General features: G+C 31.0%; 1 protein-coding gene across 1 annotated transcript; it reads left to right on the forward strand.

Moving 5' to 3' along the window:
- The first annotated feature begins 5744 nt into the window (after window positions 1-5744).
- LOC127148647 (uncharacterized) lies at window positions 5745-12843 on the forward strand. The gene is made up of 6 exons (XM_051082839.1): window positions 5745-5825; window positions 5981-6122; window positions 10825-10880; window positions 10963-11015; window positions 11517-11577; window positions 12649-12843. Exons 1-6 carry the CDS (start codon window positions 5745-5747, stop codon window positions 12841-12843), a joined length of 588 nt encoding a protein of 195 aa, XP_050938796.1.
- The last annotated feature ends 1177 nt before the right edge of the window (window positions 12844-14020 follow it).

Genomic DNA, 14020 nt, shown 5'->3' on the forward strand with positions numbered 1-14020 from the left:
CACTAGAATCTCACTTTGATAAAATGTTATTTTCTAATTATATATAATATTGTTTAATGAATTTGTTGGTGTTATGTGAGATACAATATAGAATTTTGGAAGCTTATGGCAGTGAAAATTAAGTTTGATGTTTTTGACAATATTTGTTATGTGTGATTTGTTGGACATGAACAAGCGATGGAGTAAATTTTGAACTTGTGTATAGAATTTTGAATAATTAATAAAGGACCAATTCCTAATTGGTGGATGAATTTTTTAGAAGTTGTTGACATGTTTAAATTAGTTTAATAATATATAGTTTTTAAAGTTTTATATAATTTAAATTTCAACTGATTTGAATTATTTTGATAATTTTTTTTAAAGAAAATAATTGTTGTAAAAAACTTGTCATTTTTACAAATTTGCATACATTTATTTAAATAGTTAAAAACTAAACATAGCTTCATATATTATAGCCAATTAAACCGTTATTAAGATTTACCCGGGTTCTACATAATAAATTAACAATCTATTTAACAACGTATAAAATAATAATAAAAAAGATGGTTTGTAATATCATAGCATTATAAATATTTTTGAAATGTTAGAACAAAATTATTAAAACCATGTAACGAAAGTTTATTGAAAGTCAAAAAGAATTATGAAAATGGAATGAAATCTAAACAAGATTGATTTGATTGATGGATTTTTACACTACAATAATAATAATATTGGATCATCTACATTACCAATTTAGCACCATAATTTTTTTTTTATATCTTCCTATCAATGATTAACAACAATATCCCTCTAAAAAATTTCAACTTGTTTGAAAATGAATTGCTTTTTAATTTTTAAACACTACCTTATCATTTCTGAATTTTTATGAGTATTTTAAAATCAAAACAAATTTTAACAACTACGTACTGTTATTCTTTATATATAAAATAAACAACCAAATAGTTATATATATATATATATATATATATATATGAAGAAAAAAAACAACAACAAAAATAGAGGGTACATGAACAAAACAAAACATTTAGAAAATATAATATAAACAGAAAGTATATAGTAAGAGCAACTAAAATATGAAATATATTAAAATCTCGTTACAAATGAAAGGGAAGGGATAGTAGGAATAAGAAGATGGGAGAAGATGAAAAATTTGGGATTTGGATTTTAGAAAATAGAAAATGGGAGAGGAGAAAGGGGGAGAGTACGTGAAAAGAGGCGACCAAGAAGAGTAAGAATGTCGAGAGAATGGGCAGAAACAAAGCATAAAACGATAAGAAAAAAGGAGAATGAGAGAAGAAAAAAGAGAGGAGGTTCCAAAGGCTAGCTTTGGTTAGAAGAAGCCAAATTTCAAAGAGGAGAGGGACCCTTAATATATGTCCCCATATATACACACACCCATCTCATCCTCTTGATTTGACTCAACCACGCACACTCCACCCCTAACCCTACTCCTTCTTTCTTTTTCCCCACTTCAACCAATGCTTAAATTAAGATTAAATCATGCATCCACATTTTCAACACTAATTCATGCACTTCTCTATAACTACATTTAAATGGTTCATTAATGTGGATCCGACCATAGTTCCACATCGGTTAGATAAAAGAATAATCTTAGGTATATAAGTGAAGACAACTATCTCTATTGGTATGAGGTCTTTTGGGATGATTCCAAAAGCAAAGCCATGAGGGTGTACTCAAAATGGACAATATCATACCATTGTAGAGATATTTGGAGAGCTTGTTGTCCTAACACTCAATTATATATATATATATATATATATTTAGGATTTGTAAGTATCCCACAACTTACACATACTTTGACTTATTTCACAATATCTATGACCTTTTAGCTCTAAGTCAAAGTCATGCCTCCGTGTTTACTATTTGCTTGAATGTGATCAATAATTTTACTTGTGATTATCTTATTTTGTTTATTATTTATTATTTTGTTGCACGTGTATATATATGTCTTATATGTATCATTTACAATTTTGTATATTAGAGTTTATGTGGTACTATGTATAAGCTTTCTAACTATGTATGTCGGTGCTTTTCACCTCTTATGATCTAATATTTCACTAGAATAATAAAACTATCACACGACTAAGTGAACCACACAATTAATGATGAGGGTGTGTTGATCGTTATTGTTTATATAGTTACATGCTTTCCTTAAATAACTTGTCGATTTTGGTTTTCAAATAACAATATAGTACTTTTTTTTGTCAAATTAAAATGTTAGTCCTAAATTTTATGGCTTGTGATCTTTAAACTTTTAAAAATTCTATTTTTTTTTTTTTTATAAATTACATAATGCAAAATTAAAGTGTTATGATTCCATTTGACAGAGAAATTACCTTTAAAACAATTTTCATATTTGTCACAACCTACCCTACATTAAATTTATTCTCAATATATTTCTTTTAAGTATATATGAATATATCTTCAAAAAGAGGGTATATTAGTTGAGAATATTAGTTGGCTGGTTTTTCAAATATGATTAGAAAAGAAAAGAAAAGATTGGAAAAGAAGTGTATTTTGAGAACAGGTAGGTTTAAGAAATAATTATAAGATTTGGTAAGTTAAAATTTCAAACTACAAATTGAATTCAATCCCTAAAGAGAAAGGTAAGGGAAAAGATGAAAAAGAAAACAAAGAATATGGGGTTGCATTTATGGAGCCCTAAAAACACCCTGCTTGTTCCCTTTTTGTCCACTCTTTTTTTTTATATCTTTTTCCATTCTACTTTATTCCAAACTTTGCTTTCCTTTCTCCTCTTCTTCATCTTTTCCTATTTTCTTCCCTAATTTAAAATCTCTCTCTCCCTCTCTCTTTTCCAATTATAAAAAAACATGATTGTTTACAAATATAATATAATAAAATAAACTAAAATGTTTTACCAATACACTAAAATATCAATGTCTATTATATTGATAGACATTGATACATTATTACCATCTATCAATGATAGATGTCTATCACTTTATATGCTTGATAGATATTGAAAATTTTCTAATATTTTAAGTAGTTTTGCTAATTACAAAAAGTAACAAAAAAAATTTTTTTTTTTTACAAAAATTGGTTAGAACGATAGTTGCAATTCTACCACCAAACTTTTAATTACAAAAATGATCGAAAACTTAAGTGAAGGTATTAAAATTGGACTTTCAAACAACTTATATAATTGGAGAAAATGTAACTAATTTTATACTTTAAAAAGTTCAATTTCTATTATTATCATAAATTTGAGGCTCCAATTTCAATATTTGTATAAGCTAGAGACCTCAAATTTTCTAGGAAGGGTTGTACCTAATTACAATCGTATATATCTTTTGGGAAATTGCATTAAATGACAAAAGCGACCATTGGAGGACTAACTTTTAAGTTTGTTATTTTTACAATTTAGAAAATGTAGTAAGATGAGTTCTACTCGGATGAACTTTTGTAAATATTATGATAAACCTCTATATATTTTAATAAATTTAAAGTTGTAGTATTTGATGACTTAGAAGTGATTGTCACGTGAGAGTTACACCGAAGAATTAAATGGTTCTCTCTGAGTACAATTCTTGTAAACTCACGCTTGCATGTGATATGTTCCACATACTGCATCCAATTTTAATCATATAATTCACATGAACAATACAAACTATTCACATACAATCTCTTTTTTTTTTTTTTTTTTTTTTTAATTAATTTCATTTACTTTCATATTATTTCTTTTTTCCTAAACAAAAATGTTTACTCAGTGTTATGTTTATGTTATTTACAAACAACTATTTTTCAGCCATTTATCGTCACATGCCTTTTGTTTTAATTTAGATATTCTTTACAAATTCTCGAAAGAGAAAGAAGAAAATGCACAAAATGATTTATTTCATTGATCTTTTTCCTAATTGATTTTTTTCCCAATGATCTTCCCTATAGAAAGTAATGGACTCACGATCTTACAGTAAATTGTGATTGACTAGTTTGAAATTTTACTTTTTAATTTATCATCGGAAAGATAACTTTAATCTTTCTTTATTAAAGATTATAGTTTAGTTAACCATTTTACTACTTAAATTTGATTACAACATAAAGCTATCTAGCCTACAGCTTTCAAGTTATTCTCCAATTTAATTGTAACTTGATCACATATCCATCCAATTAATTTCTATATTGTCTAGCTTACCCAACTTACCTAGAAATTATAAAATTGGTTAATTTAATTAGATAAGTTACCATAATTCTAACTGTTTTTTTGTGATTCTTAGATCAAATTATAAGTGGTGTATTGTAATTTGATTCCTTGGTTACCTATTATAAAATCTCAACAAGTTTGTTAGACATTCTTGAGAAGATATAATCATGAACATTGAAGACAGTAAAAAAAAGAATGTAAAGACAAATTGTGAAATTATTGATAAAACGATCAAAATGTAAGGAAAAATGATTCTACGCCTAAGTTGAAGGACAAAGTCGAAATTAAAAATGCATCTACGCAGCGAACATGGATGTATACGCAGATTCGCCCTCATAGGGCCACAACGTTAGAAGGCATTGCAGTGGCCCTCAACACATTCCAAAAAAACCTATCTCCACAAGAGGAAAAAAAAAAAAAAAAACATCATTGAGCTATGTCCTCAAGGGCCAATTTTGGTAATTTTCACTTTTACCCGTTGATGATTTGAGCTCTGCTTTGACATGTTTTTGCTTCATTTTGTCGCTCACTCTACCTCTTACGTGATCAAAACTAATAAAATCACGAAATAAACACATAAAATTTAGAAACAGTCTCAATTTAAGTGAAGTAAGATACCACATTGTATTTGCTATAAAGCCTCCAAGTTTAGGAGGGAGTACTAGTAACCTAATATATCCAAATGAGAGGGATTCTTGGAAAATAAAAATGTGGTCAAGGCTTAAAGGAAACAAAAGTTACTACTCATACCAACAACGTACACTTTCCTTTTCAATGGTTTAATAACTCTAAAAGTTAAATATGTTTAAGTTTGGAGCAATCTTATGTTGAGTGACCTTAAATACTTTCAGCGACTTTTGTTAGAGAAGAAAGTAGAAGTGACAAAGCAACGACATCATCAGGACAAATAAAGATTACAATGATTTTCTAGTTTATATACAAAGAAGTTATACGCACAAGGATTCTGCCAATTAAAATTCACCATTCGCCTCCTTACACAAATTCAATGTATTTACTTTATTTTTATATTCATTTATTTTATTCCTCAAATTATGGAATAACGATTGTCTAAATGTAACCATTCGGGCATCCCAATTTTATAATGTGAAAAATTAGAGTTAATCTTTCCAAAAAAAATAAAACATCTCCAACTCTAGTTTCTCTCCTTTCTTGATTTGGTGTCAAAGCCAAAAATGGTCAATGTTACACCAAACTCCTCTGTTCTCGGTACACTTGCAACGAGTTTCTCCAATCCGTCGTTGAACCAAATTTTAAATCAACTTCCGACCATCAACCTAGATTAAAGCAACTACCTGTTGTGGAAGACACTGGCTCTCCCTATTCTAAAAGGATACAAGTTAGAAGGACACTTTAAAAGGTGGAAACCTTGTTCAGAAAAATCATCACTGCCTCTGGTAGATCTAATATCTCGATCACGGGAGAAAGAGATGACACCGAATAGAGAGCTTCTTCGAGCACATTAGCACATGTCACTGTGAATTCCTTGTTTGAATAGTAGGTAGCTACATATTTGCTATTGCTTGGTTGGTTATACAACTCAATGACACTTGAAGTATCTGATAAACTATTGGGCTTCACAAATGCCAAAGATTTGTGGGAAGCAACACATGATTTATTTGGCGTTCAATCAAGAGCAGGACTTCCTTCGATAAAATTTTCAGACGACTTAAAAAGGTAACTCTAAAATAGAGGATTATCTAAGAATTATGAAAACTAATGCCGATAACCTTGTCCAAGCCAGAAGTCCTGTTTCTGAGACATGCCCTTATTTTATAGGTGCTTTTGGGATTGGATGAGGTTCCCAATCCTATTATAGCAATTATTCAAGGAAAGCCAGAGATATTGTGGCTTCATATGCAGTCTGAGCTTTTAATTTTTGAAAAGAGATTGGAGCATCTAAATACTCAGAAGATTACAGGTAACACATTGTTCAAAATGCTACCATAAATATGGCGCAAAATCAGAATAGTAATGAACCTAGAATTCTTGGTAGTCGTCAGTTTCATAGAAATAATCAGTTGTTAATGTACCAGTAGAAGATTCGACAGCTACGATGGCCCCTACCTCGTCAGGTGGAACTTCCGGTTGAGGAGTTACTCGGAATGCTGCCAAGATATCAGTATCTTTGGTTCCATATTCAGGAGTATAATAAGTCAATTTATTTTCTTTATTACCACCTTTAAATCCAACACTTGCTTTAGTCTATGTTTGTGGAGACATAAGTCCCTCCCTAGAAACAACTTTCAAGGGCAACTAGGTGGATCCAACAGTAGCCTAGGACGTTGTAGGGGATGTGGCAACAAGCGAACCTATCAGTTATATGGAAAATACAGTCATTCTACATTCATATGTTACAAAAGATTTAATAAAGAGTTCTGAAGCCCTCTTGCCCAAGACAGTGGAGGTCAGTCATTAAGTTCCTCAGGACCTTCAAATCCAACAACTCTTGTCACTAGGCAGAATATGAATCTTTTTGCTACTGTTGATACAACAATTGATCCAAATTGGTATATTGATAGTAGAGCAACTAACCACGTCATTGATGAATATTCGAATTTGTCCAACCAATCAGAATATTCAAGTATTGAAAAAATTACTGTTGGAAATGGAGTCAGTTTATATATTTCCTATATTGGTAACTCTTACACTATTGATAGAAAAAATGGTTTAACTCTGTAAAATATTCTCTGTGTGCTTGATATCAAATCAACAAGTTTCAACATCACACTAAAAATGCGCGTACCTAAGTGCAAGACCACTCCATAAAGGTTTCAAATGCTTGTCAAAATCTTGAAAAGTTTTCATCGCCCAACATGTCACATTTAGCAAATCTGATTTTCCATTTGCTTAATTTTTCTCTCCAACCCAACCTATATCCCAACTCATTCCCCGATCCATTTCCACTCAATCCACTTTATCAATACCAATCTTTCTGCCCAATCCATCAAACCCAATTCGACTCATCAACCCCAACCCAATCCATCAATTCTGTCCCAATCCATCAACCCAGGCCCAACCAAATTTGAATCCTAACCCAGCCGAATCTGATTTCAATATAGGGTAATTATAATAGGTAGCAATTTTTAGAATAATTATTAAGTATGTAGCAATATTTTAAAAAAATTGCAAATATAGCAAAATCTATCAGTGATACACTTCTATCGTTGATAGACTCTTATGGTTTATCAGTGACAGACCAACATTTGCTACATGATCTATCGATGATAGACTCTTATCATTGATAGATTTTGACAGATTTTGCTATATTTGCAATTTTTTTAAAATGTTGTTATATACTTAATTATTTTGAATATAATTGCTAAATTTGCAACTATCCCTTCAATATAAATCCTAGTCAAGTTGTCCTCAACTTATCTAATGACCAATCAAATAAATTTATCTCCATACATGTCCCTTGCAATCGATTTACCACGATGCTTGTCTCCCTTCACCGTCATTTTCATCTTCTCCAATATTCTCTTTAATTTCCTATCCAAAAACCAACCTTCTTCGTCTGAGCAAAATTCTTCCTCTTCCCTTACTACTTTTGAATCTCTTTCACCCCTAGCTCCACCGCCTCACCCAAATCCAGTTATAGTATCCCATCCCATGGTTACTCGAGCCAAGTGTGATATTTTCAAACCAAAAGCATGGATTCACTCCTCCTCTATTAATTGGGGCTTCATTGAACCAACCAAGGTTGAAGATGCCATATCCACACCTAAATGGAAACAAGCGATGGATGTTGAATACAGTCAAGGCTCAAACATGGTCCTCAGTGCCACAAACTTCATCCCAAAATATCATAAAAAAACAAGTGGGTATTTTGACTAAAACAAAACCTTGATGAGTCTATTCAACGTTATAAAGCTCGCGTAGTTGCCAAGGGGTTTCATCAAGATCCCAGAGTGAATTTCTTTGAGACATTCAGTCCAGTAGTCAAAGCCTCTACAATACGTGTTATTTTGGGAGTTGCGATCTCTAAAGGTTGGTCTCTTCGACAGCTTGACTTCAACAATGCTTTCTTAAATGGTAAACCTTAATGAAATAATGTTCATGACACAACCTCCTGGATATGTGAATCCCTCGTATCTTAATTATATTTGCAAATTGAACAAGTCTATATATGGTTTAAAGCAAGCTCCCAGAGCATGGAATGTTACTTTGTCTCAAGCTTTACTAAATTGGGGCTTGTCAATTCTAGTTCATACTTCTCCTTGTTCATTTTTTGACAAAACAAGTCTGTAATTTTGTTGATGGTTTATGTTGATGATGTGATAGTGATTGAAAATAATAACTCATTGGTTCAAGATCTAATTACTTCACTAGACAAACAGTTTGCCTTGAAAGATTTGGACTGTCTTAATTATTTTCTTGGTTTTCAAGCCCATTATTTGGATTTTGGTTTCATTTTAAATCAAGAGAAATATGTTAATGATCTTCTTCATAAGCTTCAACTCCATGATTTGACACCTACTCGTCACTCAATTTCGTTGGCAAACATCTATCTACTTTTGTTAGGATTCCTCTCACATATCAATTTATTTATCGAAGTATAATTGGGGCCTTACAATATCTTACTCACACCCGCCTGGATATAGCCTATATAGTGAACCATCTTAGTCAGTTCCTCCAACGTTCTACTAATATTCATTGGCAAGGTCTTTTGGCCTTTTGTTTCAACCTAGTAATGATCTCTCTATTAATGAATATTCTGATGTTGATTGGGCATCTAATATCGATGATTGCAAATCGGTTGCTGCCTACTATGTCTTTATTAGAGATAATTTAGTTTCATGGTTCTCAAAGAAACAAACTGTCGTTGTCCGTTCTAGCAAAAATTTTGAGTATTGGGCCCTAGCTCTATTGCATCTGAAATAATTTGGTTGAAACAACTTTTTGGAGGAATTACATATATCTCAGCCCTGAAAACCAATTTTGTGGTATGGAAATCTCAGTCCGGTGCACTTGCAACAAATTCAACGTTCCATGCTCGAACTAAACACATAGAAATCAATGTTCAAATCAGGGATCAAGTTCTTCGTGGCGTTTTAGATGTCAAGCATGTTCCCTCAGCTAATCAGTTGGTTGATTGCTTGATAAAATCTCTTACTCATTCTTAATTTCAAACCTTGCGATCCAAACTCGGGATGATAAATTAACCCTCTCGTTTGAGGGGGATGTTAAAGAAACTAAAAGTGGCAAAGCAACCACGTTATCAAATCTTGCCAAATTGGAAGATGACTCAAGGGGCAAATAAAGAATTCAATGATTTTTTGGTTTTTATACAAAGAAGTTATATACAACAAGATTATGCCAATTAAAATTGGTCATTTGTCCCCTCACACAAATTCAATGTATTTACCTTATTTTTATATTCATTTATTTTATCTGAGCATCCCAATTAATGTGAAAAATCAGAGTTAATCTTTCCCAAAAATAAAATATTTCCACCCTAGTTTCTCTCCTTTCTTGATTGCTTTCTCATTCAAAATAATTGTCCTTAACGATTATCCACAAATACTATGTTTAAATCACAGTTAAATTAAGAACCGGTTTATAACTTAAAGTTCACGTCTCTACTATTTCGTCCTTAATTTTTTTTTAAAATATGTCATATAGATCTCACGAATTTTTGTATTTAACAGGTGGAATATGAAAATTTCGATCTTTTGACTTAAAAAATAATATATGTTATAGTATCTTGAACTAGTGAAAAAAAAATAGCGGTTAAAGTTTGAGGATAAAGTAAAAAAAAAATTGTTTCGTCTAAAACAGACAAAAGACAAATGCAAAATAGAATACTTAAGATTATGATTAGAGCGAGTTCTCAAGTATTCTCTCTCTCTATCTGCTTAATTTGTTGATTAATCAAGAACTAACGTTTGTTACTCTCCTTTGATGTCTCATGTTTTTGTTATTATTAGCTTATTTAAGCTGATGTTGTGGTGTTTTTGCCTTCTATAACTGTTGTGGATATTATTTTAATAGATTATTTTTGTTGCGAACAATAAGAGTCATTAAGCTGGAAGGACGAAGGAGACGTTATTTGCTTAATACCCATTTTAGTAATCTAAATTGATTTGCTAGGTTTAACTAAATTTACATATGTGTATATGTTACTAAATTTACATAAATATATATATTACACATGTATTTATGTTGCAGATAGAATTTGAAGTTGTTAAAGAAATAATATATATCTTGGAATCTGGCATTTCGTTGATAGTTTCTATAGTGTCTTGGCTGATGAGTGAAATTAAATAGGGGAAATTCATGATTTTTGCACTTTTGTGATTCTTTTTTTTTCTTGTGCTGATAAGTGAAATTAAATAGGAAAAATTCATGATTGCAAAGGGGCTTCTTTGAACTTGTATTTTTTTTTCTTTTTCATCCTATTTTCATAGGAATCTTAATGTGAAAGAGGGATCTTTGGTAAAACATGTTTCCGTTGTCCATTTGGTCTTTAGGGTTAATTGAAAGACGAATCTTTTTATTTTTTTTTTCACTCTCTTAGCTACTCTCTAATATTGTTTCAATTTCACATTTTCTAAACTCACATTTCAACTCTAGTCTTGCATGTTTTTTACTTTGTTCTAAAATATTCTCCTATATTATAGAAAGGAGACAAGCTAAAGCTGCTCGCATTAGGGAGAAATACCCAGATAGAATTTTCGTAAAAATGTTAAACTTTCATCACAGTGTTTGGCACAAAATTCACGTATATTCTTGTCTATTAATGTGATTTACCTATGCAGGTGATTGTGGAGAAAGCTGGAAGGAGGGACATTCTTGACATAGATAAAAAGAAGTAAGTAACATTGTGACTTGATTTTATATAAATCAGTTAAAACTGGACTTCTTAACCGAAATTAGCTGGAAATGAAGCCGGAATGGGAGACCCTGCATCGAATTAAAACTCAAAAACTTGGTTTATATGAATAGGTGATCGGTTATTTTTTCATTTCCATAAAAATTACGAATCACGACAATAGATGGTAGGGTCTTGATTGTCAGATATTAAGTGTAGTGTGGTAGTGGTTTATTTTTGTTCTAGTGTTAGGTTTCCCAGACAGAAATTTAGATTGTAATATCAGCGAAAAAGTTCTATATCAATAGTCTCTGTATTGTCTTGGCTTCAAAGGCTTATGAGGTGAAAATTCTTCCATTTTTTAACTGTTGCGAGTTAGAAAGGTGAATCTTTTTCACCATTGTTGGAGATTTTGATATTGAATTGTTGATCTGTAAAATTCTTTGCTCAAGCTGGCTTTCCCTATCGTGCTCTGAGGAATCTTTCTGATCATTTTCTTAGATGTATCCCTTTAGACTTTGATAAAGTCAAGGTCACTCTCAAAGGTTCTATGAAATTAAAGGTGTAATTGTTTTTCCAATGAAGATTCTATGGGTTGAATATGATAGCAATTATTTTTTCATAATTAAAGTTGCTTAGATAAACAACGAAGATTCTAAACCTGTGTGCTAATTTAGTATATAGGAAGATTTAATCATTTTCTTTTTACCTGTGGCATCAAAGATATATTTTGCTCTTATATAATCTTATTCACAATTCATACATAGTCGTTGAATGTTCAGGATGCTACACTTTTACCTAAATGGAAATCATTCCAAACATTTATCTTTCACTAAATGGAATGATTCAGCTGCTTGGATGTTTATTGAGGCACTAAAAGTGTGAGTATGTTTATAGATGTTATCTGTGGACATTGAAAATATGCTACTTAGGTATCATTTTTGCTAGTTGGACAAGGGTTTTAAAAGTTGATATTCCACACAATTTTATGAGGCATAACACCTCTCTTAATGACTTGTTAGTTTTTTACTTGAAATTGAATTGTTGGTGTGTAGTTTTGAATCTTGGTATTTCAATTGTACACCAGGAATAACCCCTTCCACCCCCCTCCCCCCCATTTTCCATCTATTATTCAATTGATTCATGGTACAATTGTCAAGTAGTTGAGAATTTGGTTCCTCGTACATCATGAGACTTTGATATGTATCTTCTTGTTGTTGGTTTTTGTTTCTTTGCTTGGTGGAATTGTATGTTTAGGTTTATCTAAACTTAAGCACCTTGGATTTGGTTTTTGTTTCTTTGCTTGGTGGCATTGCAAGTAGTTGAGATTTCCTATTTGGTTGCTGTTTTTTTTTTCTTATTTCTTGTTGGTTTTGATTCCTTATACTAGTACAGAATGGGTGACATTTCCCTACTTGGTTTCTTCTCTTGTTTAAAATGAGTATGTTCAATTATTTCAATTATATGATTTTTACTTTGGTATGTAAGGTATAATTTCTTCTCCCTTTAGCTCCATTGATTTAAGTTCCTTATGAAGCTGAGATACCAATACTGCTTATGATAATGTTTGTTGCTATGCTAATGTTATGGTAATGTTTTTTGCTCTCTACTAATGTTATGATTATGTTTTTAGAGGGAAGCTGAAATGCAAGGAGTGTACGTAAGGCAGTTGCAGGCAAGGGAAGTGGTAGAGACATTGTATGAAGAAGATGAAAACGAGCATGGTGATACCTTATGTGGGGCATGCGATGAGAACTATGCTTTAGATGAATTTTGGATTTGTTGTGATATATGTGAGAAATGGTTCCATGGAAAATTTGTTGTATGAAAAAATGCTTCAATTTATCAGTTTTCTTGTGATGTATTGAGTTTTATGAACAAGGTAGTTATTTTTTGTTTAGGTTTGTTCTCAAAGGATGTTTTCCTTTATAAACAAAATTGTAATGCATAGAAGATAACATGTATTATTCAATGAGATTATTTTTATAGTTCTATGGTAATTCTCCTATTAATAATGTGATTATGAAATGTTAATGAGGCCAAATGGTTTCAAAATAGCTAATGAAACGTTTTGACAACACTTTTCGAACGCAAAAAAAAAAAAAAAAAAGAAGCTATAGAATGTCTTTTATAGCGTTTTCGTACGCTATTAAAACATTTTATAGAGTTTTTCCAATGCAATAAAAACGCTATCAAAATATTTTGATAGCATTTTTTTCACGTTATAAAAAGCATTTATGACATCATATTTGTGCTATCGCTGAGGACATATTATAACGTTTTGCATAGCGGCGAAAAAACGCTATAAAAAGTAATGGACTTTCAATAACATTAGCTACGACAACATTTTGAAAACGCTATTGAAAATCAACTATAACTTTGTTTTTATACTATCGTAACTGATATTTCTTGTAGTGTCAAAAATGCAAATTGATCGCTGTTATGACACGTGAAAAGGCCAATAACAATTGAATTTTATTGACTAGATTTTGCCAATCCACAATATATAATCGTTATATTATATTAGAACTATGCTTTTTCATACACAGAAATTAATAAATTTAAATATAATGAAATGTGTCCCAGCTAGCATTATTGAAATGTAACTACCAATGTTAAGTATTTTGGAAATGATATAAATTCACAAGACATATTGGAAAGAAGATGATCTATTATACGAATTTGAATGGCCATAAAGTTGGGGTTGAATTTTTGTTAACTCATTCAATAAATAATTGCACTTTGTCTATGCCACTTCCATCTCACTTTCACTCCAACCCTTATCAACACTACTAATTCCATTCCTTCCTCATAAAATTGTTGTTCATTTCCATTAATATTTTAAATGTTAAAACTACATTTTGAAAATAAAAAAGAAAATCAATAACCTGTTTTACAAATTTAGGCAAACAAAACCATACCAATGCAACTTCTGCCCTAAAAATGAGACATAAGAAAAACATGGACATCAAAAAAAAAAATTAATATTAAAAAAATAAAATAAG

The sequence above is a fragment of the Cucumis melo genome, chromosome 3, assembly GCF_025177605.1.
Source record: "Cucumis melo cultivar AY chromosome 3, USDA_Cmelo_AY_1.0, whole genome shotgun sequence".
Lineage (NCBI taxonomy): Eukaryota > Viridiplantae > Streptophyta > Magnoliopsida > Cucurbitales > Cucurbitaceae > Cucumis > Cucumis melo.

Coding starts and splice junctions, on each gene's coding strand:
- LOC127148647 (XM_051082839.1), top strand. CDS start 5,745: ATGACACTTGAAGTATCTGATAAACTATTGGGCTTCACAAATGCCAAA. Junction 6,123..10,824: donor AAATACTCAGAAGATTACAG/GTAACACATTGT, acceptor CCTATATTATAG/AAAGGAGACAAGCTAAAGCT. Junction 11,578..12,648: donor AAGGTTCTATGAAATTAAAG/GTGTAATTGTTT, acceptor TTATGTTTTTAG/AGGGAAGCTGAAATGCAAGG.